The sequence below is a fragment of the Eschrichtius robustus genome, chromosome X, assembly GCF_028021215.1.
Source record: "Eschrichtius robustus isolate mEscRob2 chromosome X, mEscRob2.pri, whole genome shotgun sequence".
NCBI classification, from domain to species: Eukaryota; Metazoa; Chordata; class Mammalia; order Artiodactyla; family Eschrichtiidae; genus Eschrichtius; species Eschrichtius robustus.
In genome coordinates, this window is record NC_090845.1 from 10,872,433 (window position 1) to 10,887,914 (window position 15,482).

At 42.1% G+C, this 15,482-nt stretch overlaps 1 protein-coding gene across 1 annotated transcript; it reads right to left on the reverse strand.

The window, feature by feature from the left end:
• Positions 1-4,128: 4,128 nt before the first annotated feature.
• Positions 4,129-5,026, reverse strand: LOC137756774 (SIN3-HDAC complex-associated factor). The gene has a single exon (XM_068533296.1). It carries the CDS (start codon positions 4,981-4,983, stop codon positions 4,318-4,320), a length of 666 nt encoding a protein of 221 aa, XP_068389397.1. The 5' UTR covers positions 4,984-5,026; the 3' UTR covers positions 4,129-4,317.
• Between the last annotated feature and the right edge of the window lie 10,456 nt (positions 5,027-15,482).

Here is a 15,482-nt window from a genome sequence, read left to right on the forward strand (position 1 = left end):
GTAAAGCCTTGGGATAAAAGTGTACCCTATGATTTGCATTCTGAAACAAGTTATCTGAGAAAGTTCCAGATCCAGGTAAGAGGCGCCAATTCCTTCACTTCCATCAAAATTTGGACTCCTTTTCTTTCTTTCTTTCTTTTTTTAATAACATTTAATTTAATTTAAAAAATTTTATTGGAGTATAGTTGATTTACAATGTTGTGTTAGTTTCAGGTGTACAGCGAAGTGATTCAGTTATACATACACATATATTCATTCTTTTTCAGATTATTTTCCCATGTAGGTTATTACAGAATATTGAGTAGAGTTCCCTGTGCTATGTATACAGTAGGTCCTTGTTGGTTATCTATTTCATATAGTAGTGTGTACACGTTAATCCCAAGCTCCTAATTTATCCCTCCCCCTCCCCCGGTTTCCCCTCTGGTACCAATAAGTTTGTTTTTGAAATCTGTGAGTCTGTTTCTGTTTTGTAAATAAGTTCATTTATATAATTTTTAAAAATATTAGATTCCACATATGAGTGATATCATATGATATTTGTCTTTGTCTGACTTACTTAGTATGATCATCTCTAGGTCCATCCATGTTACTGCAACTGGCATATTTTGTTCTTTTTTATGGCTGGGTAATATTCCATTGTACATATGTACCACATCTTCTTTATCCATTCCACTGTCGATGGACATTTAGGTTGCTTCCATGTCTTGGCTATTGTAAATAGTGCTGCAGTGAACATAGGGGTGCATGTATCTTTTTGAATTAGAGTTTTCTCCAGGTATATGCCCAGGAGTGGGCTTGCTGGATCATATGGTAGTTCTATTTTTAGTTTTTTAAGGAACCTGCATACCGTTCTCCACAGTGGCTATACCAATTTACATTCCCACCAACAGTGTAGGAGGGTTCCTTTTTCTCCACACCCTCTCCAGCATTTGTTGTTTGTAGACTTTTTGTTGATGGCCATTCTGACTGGTGTGAGGTAATAATACCTCATTGTCATTTTGATTTGCATTTCTCTGATAATTAGTGATGCTGAGCATCTTTTCATGTGCTCTTTGGCCATCTGTATGTCTTCTTTGGAGAAATGTCTGTTTAGATCTTCTGCCCATTTTTGGATTGGGTTGTTTGGTTTTTTGACATAGAGCTACATGAGCTGTTTGTATATTTTGGAGATTAATCCCTTGTCGGTCGCTTCATTAGCAAATATTTTCTCCCATTCTGTGGGTTGTCTTTTTGTTTTGTTTATGGTTTCCTTTATTGTGCAAAAGCTTTTAAGTTTCATTAGGTTCCATTTGTTTATTTTTGTTTTTATTTCCATTACTCTAGGAAGTGGGTCAAAAAAGATCTTGCTGCAATTTATGTCAGAGTGTTCTGCCTATGTTTTCCTCTATGAGTTTTATAGTGTCTGGCCTTACATTTAGGTCTTTAATCCATTTTGAGTTTATTTTTGTATACGGTGTTAGGGAGTGTTCTAATTTCATTCTTTTACATGTAGCTGTCCAGTTTTCCCAGCACCACTTATTGAAGAGGCTATCTTTTCTCCATTGTATATTCTTGCCTCCTTTGTCATGGATTAGGTGCCCATATGTGTGTGGGTTTAGCTCTGGGCATTCTATCCTATACCACTGATCTATATTTCTGTTTCTGTGCCAGTACCAAACTGTCTTGATTACTGTAGCTTTGTGGTATAGTGTGAAGTCAGGTAGCCTGCTTCCTCCAGGTCTGTTTTTCTTACTCAGGATTGCTTTGGTTATTTGGAGTCTTTTGAGTTTCCATATAAATTGTGAAATTTTTTGTTCTTGGACTCCTTTTCTGGATGGTGGATTTCAGAGATGGTATCTCTTCTTTTTTTTTTTTAATTTTATTTCTAATTTATTTATTTATTTATTTATTTATTTATTTATTTATTTATTTAGGTCATACCACACGGCTTGTGGGATCTTAGTTCCCCAACCAGGGATCAAACCCAGGTCCTCAGCAGTGAAAGCTCTGAGTCTTAACCACTGGACTGCCGGGGAATTCCCGGTATCTCTTCTTATGTCTATGGATTTCTTATGCCACAAATAACCCTAATAACAAGCTACTTTAGTTCTTTTTTTTTAAAATTGCAGTGGAAAATGAAGAGTGTTCTGAATATCTTTTAAACACAAAGAGTTTAAGTTCATGGAAACTTATTTACAAGCTCACAAAGTTAGCACCAGGTTGTAGTGAAGTGCACATCAAGAAGTTAATTAAGGAAAAATAGAATCACAGTGGTTCTGGCTTCTATTTCATGTCAACAGGACTTAGAAGTTCTTGCAGTGAGTGGCTTGGCACCCGGAGTATCATTGACTTCTGGTTAACCTCTTTAGGCACGGAATTTTAATAGATGATGAAATATAAAGTCTACTTTAGATGAGTTCAAGTTATATCGCATCCTCAGAAAAGAAAGAATTCAGGGTATTACGTTTTGCTCACTTCTATAATCTTCTCACTTGTTTACAGAAACTCTTTAGTGGCTCTGTGTGAACTTTCCAAAGCGTTCCACAGTGCTGTTGGGTGATAAGTTCTCTTTGGCTGTATCTGTATCAGAGCCCACAAATAATGGGGATTTGCAGTGTCCCCCCATCACAGTCCAAAACCTGAACGAAGGTTCAGTACTGCAGCCAAAATGTACAAAAAAAAAAAAAGAGAGAAAAAAAAAACCATTTCAAAATAACTCAGGAGGAAGATGATAATGGCTGGGATTCTGGTAATACACCTCAAAGTCTGTGGGAGAGCTGACCCAACTCACTATGTAGTCTGTGCATATGGTGGCTTGTAGTTTTTTCCAAAGGAAGAAATATAAAATTTTAAGTTTAGATTAAGAACTATAAAACTATAGGGTACCCATAAAAATTGGCTCACTCCTTCTTGTTATTTATACTATCCAATCTTTAAAATCCAGTTTTAAAAATAAGCACTGAGTCATGTTATTACAAGGTAGGCAAATGATCCTCCCGCATTATGAAAAGTCTGAACTGGTGATATATTCTTCCTGAACTTTTAGAAAAGAGGCAATAGATAGTACTTTGGTTTGGGTTCAAGTAAAAGGCTTTTAATGAAGGTTTTACAGTTGAAGAGCTCCACGTTTAGGATGTATCATCTAACACCTCAATGTTCAGAAAGCCTGACTAAAAGAAACCAAACCAAAACCAACCCACTCAGCATTAACACACACCTCTTTTTAGTAGAATTTTACTTTAATATAGAATGAAAAATAAAAAACAAAAACCCAAAACCCTAATAGGTTAAAACAAGTCAAACAACCATTCTACACAGATAAAACCTTCACAAAGGTCAACCGAAGTAATCCAGAGCTAAAACTGAATTGTGCAGATTTTCAATGAAGTCACCAGTCATGTAACATAAACAAATTATTCACACACTTGCAAGCCCTCTAAGAAATGTGCCCCAAGAAGCATTAACCTTTGTGTTTTTCATGTGCCATCCTGAAGACTTGCACATTTTATTTTTCAGATAATTTAACATTTTTAATAGAGTGCATTCTCTACCAAGGGGTAATGCTTTGGTACTATTCATATAGGATTGCCTATCCTAAAGATCTGACATTTCCCCAAGAGGAACTTTGATTCTGCTTTAGAAGTTTCATATAAGTTAAAAACTTTATCATATATCAATATGGAGGGAGGTGACACAGGATGCAACATATACAGTCAAGTTACCTCTGTATATTTAGAAATTACTCCTTCAAGATATTCGCACTAGAGAGCTTAGTCCGTCCTGCTTAATATTCAGTAGTACAGGTTTGAATCATCAGAACCTTGGCAACACCTTAATATTTCAAAGTTATTAACAGCTACCTCTAGGGGCAAGTCTGTGTTTACTGAGTTATGACAAATTTATTATAACAAAGGAAAACAAGTGTAGCCAGCCATCTTAAAAAATGCCCCAACCACTGCTTCTCAATATAGAAAGACTAAAACTACATACGTTTATCATACAACAAATCCCATCTCTGTCCCCTGAAATTCCCCTAATTTCATTCATTAGAAGGGGATTTTTTTAAAAAGCCTTAAAGAGCACTTTACAGCAGCATTCAGCTTTCCTATGAAATACTCAGCATCTTAAATATTATGTACACTTCTTCTTTTTCTTTTAGTAAGCTAGATACTGGCTTCAGACTTTGTGGAACTGGAGGGAAAATAACCCACTCAAAACTATTCTAGAAATCATCTTTTGGCAGAATAACAGATATCCAAGTTAAAAATAGGAAGGTCATTTTGTTGGTGTTTTCCAAAATTTAAATCATTTTTTGTTCCCCTTCTACATAAACCTCAGTCACCACTCCTGAGTGGAGATGGGCAGAGGCTCTGGCCCCTGCTCCTCCGGCTTTTCAGCAGCTGCTTTCTTATTGCTGCAGCAAGGCTTGAATAGATGTGTGTCAATGAGGACTTCCCCAAAACGGCCTTTATAGATAATGCCACAGCATATTTTCTGTCTTTTCCAGTATGTGAGATCTAAAAAGGAAAACACTGGCGTTCTGTTAGAGCCAGAAGCCATCTCTGTATCTGAGCCATCATCTGACTGGTTACTATAACAAGGAGATTGAGCTGGAGAGGCACTTGAGGTGGTACTGTGAGCATCAGAATTGTGACGTTTAAATTCCTTCTGCAGTTTACTGATCTGGTTGCTTTTTATCCTGTTTCCAGATAGAGTTTTCACTTTCTTTGGTTTCAGTGTTGTCTTTAGACTGGGTCCTGCCCTTGCATCTACCACATGATTCCAGTTTTTTTTTGATCCTGCTGGCAATTTCTTCCATCTTTTCACAAGCAGGACACAGGCATTACAGATGTCTCCTGAACGAGTCTCATGTAACCCAAAACAGCTCTGGAAGTCCTTTTCATAGCGTTTACTGTCAGTGAATCGAGAACTGGAGGATTTAGCTCTGCAAATACAGCAGCCCTCTATACTTCGGTACATCTTTGGCTTGTGAAAACCAAACATCTTTTCTTCTGGGCAATAGTCTGCCAAAAGCAGACGTTCCACGCGCAATAACGTTCCCGAGGTGCGGAGTGCACGCCAAGCCAAGCCCACCTCGAAACGCTCCCTCCTTCTCAACTCCACAACTTTTATATTGTAACACAGCAGGCGTGATAATTTACATGTTGTCTATGACTGCTTTCAAGCTATAAGGCAGAGTTGAATAGCGGTGACAGAGACATACGGTGTCCTCACAAGGCCACAAACATTGACTAACTAGACCTTTACAGAAAAAGTGTGCTGACCCCTGCTCTAGAAGCTTTATTAGATTCTGAAGGCTTGCTGTGAGCAGCTAACATGGCCCAAGAGAGCCCATTGGCTCAAAACTGGAGCAGCTGATCCCCATTGACAGTGATCGACTACCGTGGCCCAGACTGCACAGACACCGCCCCCCCCCCCATTGCGCATATTTCACTTCAGGCTCTCTCTGGTCACTAAAATATCAGGTTCTTTTCCACTGGGAAAGATTTTGAATGGGAATGCACAGAGGGCTGAGTGTAGGAGAGTAAATAAGGATGCAGTGAGCTAAGGTCTCCAGAAATATGGTCAAAGACGGTGCTTCTCAAACTTTAATGTGCACTACTGTTACCCGGAGATCTTGTCAAAGTGCAGAGTCTGGGGCTTCCCTGGTGGCGCAGTGGTTGAGAGTCTGCCTGCCAGTGCAGGGGACACGGGTTCGAGCCCTGGTCTGGGAAGATCCCACATGCCGCGGAGCAACTGGGCCCGTGAGCCACAATTACTGAGCCTGCGCGTCTGGAGCCTGTGCTCCGCAACAAGAGAGGCCGCGATGGTGAGAGGCCCGCGCACCGCGATGAAGACTGGCCCCCAACTGCCGCAACTAAAGGAAGCCCTCGCACAGAAACGAAGACCCAACACAGACAAATAAATAAATAAATAAATAATAATTAAAGGTGCTAATAATTAAAAAAAAAAGCCAGACCCTTAGCTGTTTTTAGGAGGGGTTATATTTAAAAAAAAAAAAAAAAAAAGTGCAGAGTCTGATTCAGTAGGTCTGAGGTGAGGCCTGGGATTCTGAATTTCTCTTAAGCCCCCAGGCGATGCTGATGGTGAGTGGCAAGGGCCTCCTCTACCCACGCCTGACCTGCTTGCCTTTTCATCTTAGAATTTCTGTAATACCGAGAAAAATATTCCTAGATGGTGATGGATGGCTTATATATTAGATCTCATTACTTCATCTTCTTACCTCATGCCTTATATATCTTATCATAAATAGACAGTGATTTCTAGAACTTGGATAATAAGTCTCTCCTCCATAGACCAAATCATGAAATAGGCTAAGTTTGCCTTCAGGCCCCTGATTCTCTTGTCTTTTCCAATCCCCTGTCTTCTTACGGGCCCCAGGCGGAAACCTCTTAAGCCTTCCTACCCTCTTTTTACTCCATTCTGGTTCCTTCCGTCACCCTTGGGCCTCCGCAAGGCCCTTCTGTGCTCCAATCTGATTAACACAGTCAGGAGTCCTAAAGAACCTTAGGGAACATTCATGCCAGCTCCCTCCTTTTGCTGGTGAGCACACCAGGACCTAGAGGATCGGGGTGATACTCCCAGGGTAACCAAGCAGAGACCAGGACGCCAAGGCCCCCAACTTTCATCTCTTGGACTTTACTCCCTGAACCCTCTTCTTCCATCCCAGAAGAGCCCTTCGAGATGGCCTAAGAAGTCACCAACAGTGAAATAGGTCAGTGTACATCAGGGTACAGATGTGTCACACTCCCCTCGTAACGTATTTGCAGTGAAGCAGGTTCTTTCGGAAGTGATTCTAATGGTCATGACTTTAGATGTCATGACGGGATCGCTGGGGACAATAGGTTTGAAGCTCTGGGCCTTTTTCCAGCTTCGCATCTTCACTGAGAGGGATTGCTCACCTGGCTTACTATGTTAGAATGAGAAATTGAGGTAACATTCACACAAAATTTAAAAGGGAGCAAATCAGTGGCATTTAGTACATCCACAGTGTTGTGCACTCATACGCATGAGTATTTACTCCCCGTTCCTCCATACTCCCAGCCCCTGGTAACCACCGGTCTGCTTGCTGTCTCTGTGGATTTGCCTGTTCTGGACGTTTCATATAAATAGAATCATACAATATATGACCTTCTATGACTGGCTTTTTGAGGTTCATCCATGTTGTACCATGTTATCAGTACTTTATTCCTTTTTATGGTGGAATAATATTCCATTGTATACATAAACCGCAAATTATTTATCCATTCACCGATTGATGGACATTTGGGTTGTCTTCCCCTTTGACTACTGTGAACAGTGCTGCTCTGAACATTGCTGTTTAAGTACCTGTTTGAGCCCCTGTTTTCAGTTCTTCTGGGCATATACCCCGGTGTGGAATTGCAGGGTCATATGGTAATCCTATGTTTAAATTTGGAGGATCTGCGCTTCATTTGAGTGGTTTTACTGCTCTCCCGTTCTATCACACTATTTCACAGCAAGGACAAGTGAAATAATCAGGCAATGGAGAAGTATCTCACTATTTACCTCTACCTGTCCCCCACCAAATGCCTTTAGCCAAATGAATAAATGTCATTCTATGTCATTTATTTTCCCAGTCCACAGCTTAATGTAGCAGTTTTGGAAGGGCCAGAGATTTGTCCGAAGCCAGCAAGCAGGGAAGTGGATGAGGGAAAACACAGAGCCTGGGTAGCCTTCAAATTGCCTGTGAATAATTCAGAATTGGGGCTGGCTTCGTGGGCATGGGACCTGTTTAGTCAAGCAGGGTCCTGCACACAGAAGGACCCCGGGCTTGGTTTAATGCCCTGCATTCTCTGTCTCGACAATCTTGATAATTTTTGGACAAGAGGCCCCGAATTTTCATTTTGTACTGGGCCTCATATATTATGTAGATGGCCTTATCAAGAACTGCTAGTTTCTCAGGTGGTTGCGAGAGAAGAGGAGGGTGGGGGGAGGAGAGAAATAGGTGAGGGAGATTAAGAGCCAGAGGCTTCCAGTTACAAAATGAATGAGTCACAGGGATGAAGAATACAGCATGGGGAATATAGTCAATTACATTGTAATATCTTTGTATGGTGACAGACGGTAACTAGACTTATCATGGTAACTAGACTTATCATGGTGATTATTTTGTAATGTATAAAAATATTGAAACCCTGTGTTATGCACCTGGAACTAACATAGTGTTGTAGGTCAATTATATTTCAATTTAAAAAAATATGTAGACACTGGGAGGGAATGCCTCAAAATGCTAATGGTGGTTATTTCCGGAGGGTGGAGATTGTGGCTGATTGTTATTCTTTATGCTTTTATGTATTTCTAGTTGTCTGCCATGAATATGTATTGCTTGTGAAATTAGAAAGAAAGCAACAAATGTCATTAAAAATAAAAGAATTGATATTTTCCATCTTATATCCATCTTGTACCCTAAGCAACAAATTCTAAAGTCTTAAACAAATTCTGAAATGGGAATAAAAAAGGCATGAGTGTCACTCCAGGGGGACGCATTCCAAATGTGGGTGGCTACTGAGTAGATTGGTGATAAAATAGCTCAATTATATTTAAAAACACAGACAACAGACCAAAGCCAGACAGAGTTTCCGCAAATGAATTTGCTGTGTCGGCTATTGTTGGCCTGAGAAACGGACTCAAAAAAGCCTTTGCAGGAAACTGAGCCCAAATAAGGACAAACTGCAAACACATTCCCTCTGGTCTCCAAGAAAAAGTGGGGATGTTTCCGTGCTTAGGCCTTCAAGGAGAACTGAGCAATGCCCCCCATGCTTGGAAGGGCCTGGTAAAATTCAGAGCTGAATCCAGTCTCAAGAGATGAGCTTTAAAGAAAACAGAATACTTTGGCAATAGGCTGCTAAGCCTTTCCATCATGTTTTGGCTGCAAGAGCCATCAGCCTTCATGGGCTCAAGGAAAAATAAATGTGTGACTGATAAGCCTAAACCTGCCCTGCCCTTTCCAGTAGAAGCAGAGAGAGGAGGGCCTGGATTTTTCCTAAGAGTTAACAGGTTTTAAATTCAGGCTGGAATCACAACTGGCCGAAAAGCTGATAGGGCCTCCTTATCTGTTCCACCTGCTGGCTCTCAGTGACCTTTAGCAATTGCTCAGTTATGACCTGTTGAAAGAAATCTTGCCAAGTGCACCGTTTTCCCAAACTTTGCTTAGTTCAAACAATCTACAAAAGACTAAGAGTGAAGAGCTGGCCACACCTGTATTTACTACAAGTGGGTATGGGAGATATCCTAGGAGACAGGTCTTCCAGGAGAATGATGGCCGAGCAGTCCTATCCAGAGGCCTTCGGACAAACCAGATTAGCTGTGATGCGATTCTGGAATTACGTAGCGTATTTCAAGGAGACCTCATAGATGGCAGTTTGGCATCAGGCAGCCATTTGGGGTGCAGCCTGTTTCAGGAGGAGCCAAGTTGCATACCAAAAGCAGAAGGACGCACTTTTATAGGGAAAGAGGAGTGGAGGGAAGTATTTGGTGATGGTGAGAAATATAACATATTTTTCCTTTCTTATAAGGAGTTTCTTATATGTTTCCTATCACATCTGTCTACAACCCTGATTCCCCTTTACAGTTCATTGCCTGAGTTTAAAAAAAAAAAAAAAAAAAGCTTAAGGTAGAAGTAGCAGGGGCAGGCTCGCCTACAGTCCATAATTTTGTTGAGTTTTGTGGGAGGGAGATTCTGTAAAACATTTATCCTGCACTCTCTTAACCTCCATGGTGCAAGGCTGTTTTCACACAATCTTTCCTGCAGCAGAAAAGGCCCATCAGGCGCTGACCTAGTGGGCCTTCTGGGCTCATTCATTCAAGATGGGTTGGTAGTCAGGTACACCCTATATATAGGGTGTACCTATATATATACCAGGTGGGCTGGTATACAGGCCCACCTGTATCTTTGCCTGGGTAACCTATTCCTCAAGTTTTCCAAATGGTGTTGATTCTGATCTGCCTGGAATTGCTTGAACTTGATTCTGTTGGAAGGTAAAGTGATACTAGAATTGCTTTTTTACTTATCTGTCTGCCCCACTGGAATGCGCTCCTTGAGGACAGGTATCTCATTATATTGACCATTGTGTTCAAAGGGTCCGGTATGAAGCTTGGCACACAGTAAGTGTTTAATAGATGTTTCCTGAGTTTTTATTGGATAAAGGACGCAGACAGACCTTTTCAAGATCTTTTATAGTCCAGTAAGTATAGCATAGTGATTAGGAGCAGAGATTACAGAACCGGATTACTTGGTTTTGTGTCCTAACTGTCTCTTTCTACTTGTGACTCTGGCTAAGTTCCTTAACCTTCTTTGTGCCTCAGTTTCATCATCTTTAAATTGGGTATACTAATAAGATCTATCTTATAGTATTATGGTGATTAAATGGGTTAAGACTAAGAACATTGCCTGGAAAATGATAGGCACTCAACTGTGTTAACTCCATTATTTACAAAAATGTCCTGATGGCTCACTTCTATGTTCTCGCAGCTTTGTTCCATCCGCACTGTTCCCCAACAAAGTAATCTTTCAATAAAATATTTTCTCATAATAAATCATTATATATGCCATCATCTCCCTTGCGATGGCTGCATTATATAGGGTAAAAAACCCTACAGGAGCCAATGTCTTCAAATCTACCCTCGATAAGGCAATGCTTAATAAATATCCAACTGGCCACAAAAAGGGGGGAAGATGGACTTTTGGAGCCATTTGAAGCTCTTAGGGACCTAAGCATTTTTAACATTTAATACATTTTGATGAAGCATTTTCAGTTATCAAACATAAGAAGGATTTGTTTATGCATGGCTCTGAGTAGATTTGGTTGATACCCCATATTTTCCATTAATTCTAAACTATAAGATGGGAACCAAGTTAGAATAGTGAGTTCAAGATCTTTGACAATAAATTTTCTTACATCTCCACCACTTCTGAAAATATTTACACGTGTTCCTTGTGGGAAGTCTGAGAAGTTATAAATATGCCAAGTGCGTCTTGATCCATTCTTCCAAGCACATCTCTGAGGCTGCTGGAAAGGTCTAACTCTGAATTGTGCTTGACATTCAGGGAAGAAGGACCTGGCAGTGAGCTGACTTCTACCAAAGCAACCTGGAGTAGGAAGCTGGCGGAAGAGAGACCGGGACCTGGTTGGTGAGTGTTTGTGGTTGAAACTGCTCGGTTTTGGGAGCAAAAATTCGTTGGTTTGTGTGCCCTGCAGTTGGGCTCTCCTGGGGGACTCTGAGATGCCAGCGCTGGTCACCCCTGAACTCCATCCACCAACACCAGCTTGTCTCCCTGGTGTACCATCTGCTTCTTTCTTCACATGTTATTAGACTCTGCAAACAGCGATCGGGTAGGACTAAATGAGGGCAGAAAAGGAGAAGAAGCAGTACCTACAAAACGGTCTGAATTGTGGAAAAAGAAAAAAAAAAAAATCACACTCGGGCATAAATTGGAGGAAAAGACACTAAAAAAATTAGCAGAGCTTACAATGGGGGTCTAATTTGTAGCTGATTTTTATTTTCTTCATTACGCGCATCTGTATTTTTTTTTAAGTATCTCTAAAAAACCTTCTACTCTAATCACATATAAAGGAATCAAGTTCTATTTAGAAAACTCTCCATATGTTGTGGGGAGAACTGGCTCGTCCAGGTTTGCGGCCACGTGTACGAGGCGGTGCCTGAGTGGGAGAAACCTGGCCCCCTCGCAGCCGGGCCTACGCGCAAGGGCTTGCTGGGTGTCCTTACATCTAACTCCACCCTTAAGAGTCCTGCCCCTTTACTTGCTGGTAGTTTCCTGAGAATGCTTCCCCAGCCCTCCCCCGTCACCCTCCTTGAGAGATGAAGGCGGGGCTGCATCTGAAGCTTGGAGCACAACCTCAGAGGAAGGAAGCTGTGTGCTTCGAAGCCCACCATTCTGCCCATTCCCAGGGGCCTACGGGACCCCCAGAGGGTCAGACTGACCCACGTCATCCAGCGGTGCCAGTCAGTGCCTGTCTTTTGCAAATGATTGTGCTTTGCTTCCATGTTCTTACCTGGTGAACCAGAACGATTTCCTTTCTTTGAGAGAGACGGTTATGATTTCATAAAAGCTACCGCTTGGAGTGGAAGCTTGGACTTGCTACAGACATTTTCACTTTCTCATGACCTTGTCTCTTTGTCTTTTGCTTTGGGAAAAGGTATTTGGTGGACTAGAGTGCAGCTTATTTTTGAAGCTCCAACGTGGAAAACAATAGTTAAAATATCGATATCTGTCGAGTATCCACAGAACCTGTCGAAGGATAGAGCCATTTGTACAAATGCTAATGACGTAGCAAAATATGGCTTTAAAGGGATTATTATTATTTTTATAACCTAAAGGAAATCCCTATCTAGTGAGAGGGATTCCATTTTCTCCACAGGTTTCTGGCCTGACCTAAGAGCTCCTCCCCATCTGCTCCAAAGCGATTTGCCATTATTTCTTGTCTAGCCTTCCGTCCTACAACCTCCAAGGTCTCTCTTTGACTAAAGCAATTGTGTATGTGTCTTTTTTTTTCTTTTTTTAAAATTTATTTTATTTTATTTATTTATTTTTGGCTGCACTGGGTCTTTGTTGCTGCGCGCAGGCTTTCTCTAGTTGCGGCGAGCGGGGGTTACTCTTTGTTGGGGTGCGCGGGCTTCTCATTGCGGTGGCTCCTCTTGTTGCGGAGCACGGGCTCTAGGCGCACGGGCTTCAGTAGTTGTGGCACGTGGGCTCAGTACTTGTGGCTCGCGGGCTCTAGAGCGCAGGCTCAGTCGTTGCGGCGCACGGGCTTAGCTGCTCCGCGGCATGTGGGATCTTCCCGGACCAGGGCTCGAACCCATGTCCCCTGCATTGGCAGGCGGATTCTTAACCACTGTGCCACCAGGGAAGCCCTGTGTATGTGTCTTATCTTCCTTTTTCAACTAGAGCTCATCAGGTGCAAGTGTCAGGCCTGTTGTATTTTGGGAAACTCTACACTGCCTGTCTCAGTTCCTGGCACACACTTATAGCTCAATTCATTATCAGCAGACAAATGAATTTTAAATCTATTCATTGGCCGCTATTTCATTTTTTCAGTCAGTCACTCGATATATTTTTTGAGCACAAGTATGGGCCAGCCATGTTCCAGGTGCTGGGGACACAAATTTAAATAGACGGAAATCTGATCCTTTGGAAACCTGCATTCTCTTGGGTTTGACTGATTACTGCACAAACCTTTAATTTCCTTGTTTAAGTGACTAGTCGCTGACCCCTGGGGGTTCATCTGAAAGGAGGTAGGAGGATATTTTTTGGTGAATTACGCTTTCTCTGAGGATGTGATCCAGGAACAGGAAACAGATAAAGTCTTTAGAGAAGACCTGTAATTTCAAAATTTTGGCCCAGAACTTCATGAGGCTAAAGGTACCGCCCAGATAGATCCCTCTCTCACGGGAAAATTGGTCTGATGTTGAAGGGATGAAACAAAAGGAGGTAGAACTGTGTAAGAACAACTTAAATCATCCCCCTCCTTTCCCACATGGTCCTCAAGTTGAGAATTTGGGAACTCTATGACTCAGAGAAAACAAGGAGCTAGGATGAAGAGGGTGGCGGCTGCCGGCTTCAGAGGTGTCAAGAAGCCTAAAAAGGATGTATTGAATAGGCTGAGGAAGACCCACAGGGCCTGGGGCTGGGGCTGGAGTTGGGAGCAAGGAGGCGAGTGACCCATGCGATGCTCTGAAATTTTAGGATGGGTGCCGGACTCCCTGTGGAATGTGTGATGGAGCCCCGAGCTCTTTTATTTAGACATTAAAGGCAAGCCTGGGCCTTGGAAGGCTGGGGTGCATGGGGAGTTCAGATTGTTCTGTAGTCATGACCTTCTCTTCCAGCGGGGGAAAGCAGTTCGTTGGCAGATTTTTAGAGAATTCCCAACATGTTTATTGGGTTGGTATTTGTGTTGCCTCACTTCCAGCAAATCCAAGAACTTTAAAAGATCTCTGGGAATAAGAGGGTCTCATTTAAAAGCCTTTCACTCATACTTGGAAACAAACTTTCCCTAAATGAAAAGTAGACAGAATATAATTCGGGGTTGACATCACGTAACCTTCTGAACCAATCGCCGTAGTTTTGTGAAACTGCAGGATACGTTATTTGCAGGGGCCCCGTGGGTCTTAGCAGCCCACCATGTTTCTCTGAGATCCAGAACTAATCGCAGGAAAAAGCAGCAAGGCCTTCAAGCACGTGGTTTTGACGTGTTCCTTGCCCACAAAGAAGAAGCTGTTTTCCACGGAGAAATGCTGCTTCAATGAGAAGCTGATTCATCAGCAATCTATTTGCACCCGCTGCTCTGTGCAAATAAAAAACAAGTGACCTTGAGCAAAGCTCCCAGCAGTGAGGGGGCAAGTGAAGAGTGGGTGGTGGTGCTCTCCCAGCCTCTTCGCCAAACCTCTCCATCCCCATCGCACGAGAGCAACTAAACCCAGGGGAGCCCACGCTTTCACTAAAATGACAAATTCACTTTGATCAGAACAAACTCCCACGTTCCCCAAAGGTATGCACCCCTGCACAGCGCTAGCTCTGGCTTTAAACATTGGGAAGGAAGATTCCAAAGGTCACCTTGGTTTGAGGGAGCCCCATGTGGCAAATTACCTCTCCTCTATGTCTGCCAAGAGTGAAGATTCAGAGAGAACTTGGAACCCAAGACTTCCGCCACAAAATGTAAACGTCTGCTGAAGAGGTCACTGTATTCACAACAACGACCAAAACAGGTCACCACAGTGACACTCAGGCGGGTCAGCCACGTGCCTGTCCGCCTTCCACATGCTGGCTAGCCTCTAAACAAACCCCTTTGGCTTAACCTCTTCCCTTTGGAGGGTGAAAACCAAATTGAATAATGGAGAACGGTTAGCATTAGAAGATTTCGTAATCTTTTCATGCATTTGCTCTCCTAAAGCTGACTTGGAAGATTGGAGAAGCTTCTCTTGTTATTACCCTTTAGCTCCTTACCTTGATGCTATATTTTGCTCCCTTAAAACTTTTAATGGTCCCGGATAAATCAGAGCTTTTACATCTCCGCCACTTTTTGCAATCAGAATACTCTGCATCCTAATCTAGGACTGAACATGTCTAATGGCTCATTTACTTGTGATCACATTCTGCTGTGCTTTCTACTCAGCAGAGAGCTTTTCTGCATTGATGAGTTCCCAGTCCCGCTCAGCTTGCAATCAGGTTTTCCAAAAGTTTCCATTGATCTCCTTAAGGGTAAGAAAGGGAATACCTTAGAGGTCAAGACAGAAAGCAGGCAATGGGCCATGCCAGAGCTGAAACTGGTCGTCTAGGCTTAGCATAAAAAAAAAAAAACAAAAAACGAAACCCAAGCCCCATGCTGCTTTCTCTGCCCTACAGGTTCTTTTTTTTATTTTATTTTTTAATTGAAGTATAGTTGATTTACAATGTTGTGTTAGTTTCAGGTATAGCAAAGTGATTCAGTGTATATATATATATA

Excerpts from the sequence above, each read along its gene's own strand:
- LOC137756774 (XM_068533296.1), bottom strand. The coding sequence starts at position 4,983 with ATGTTTGGTTTTCACAAGCCAAAGATGTACCGAAGTATAGAGGGCTGC.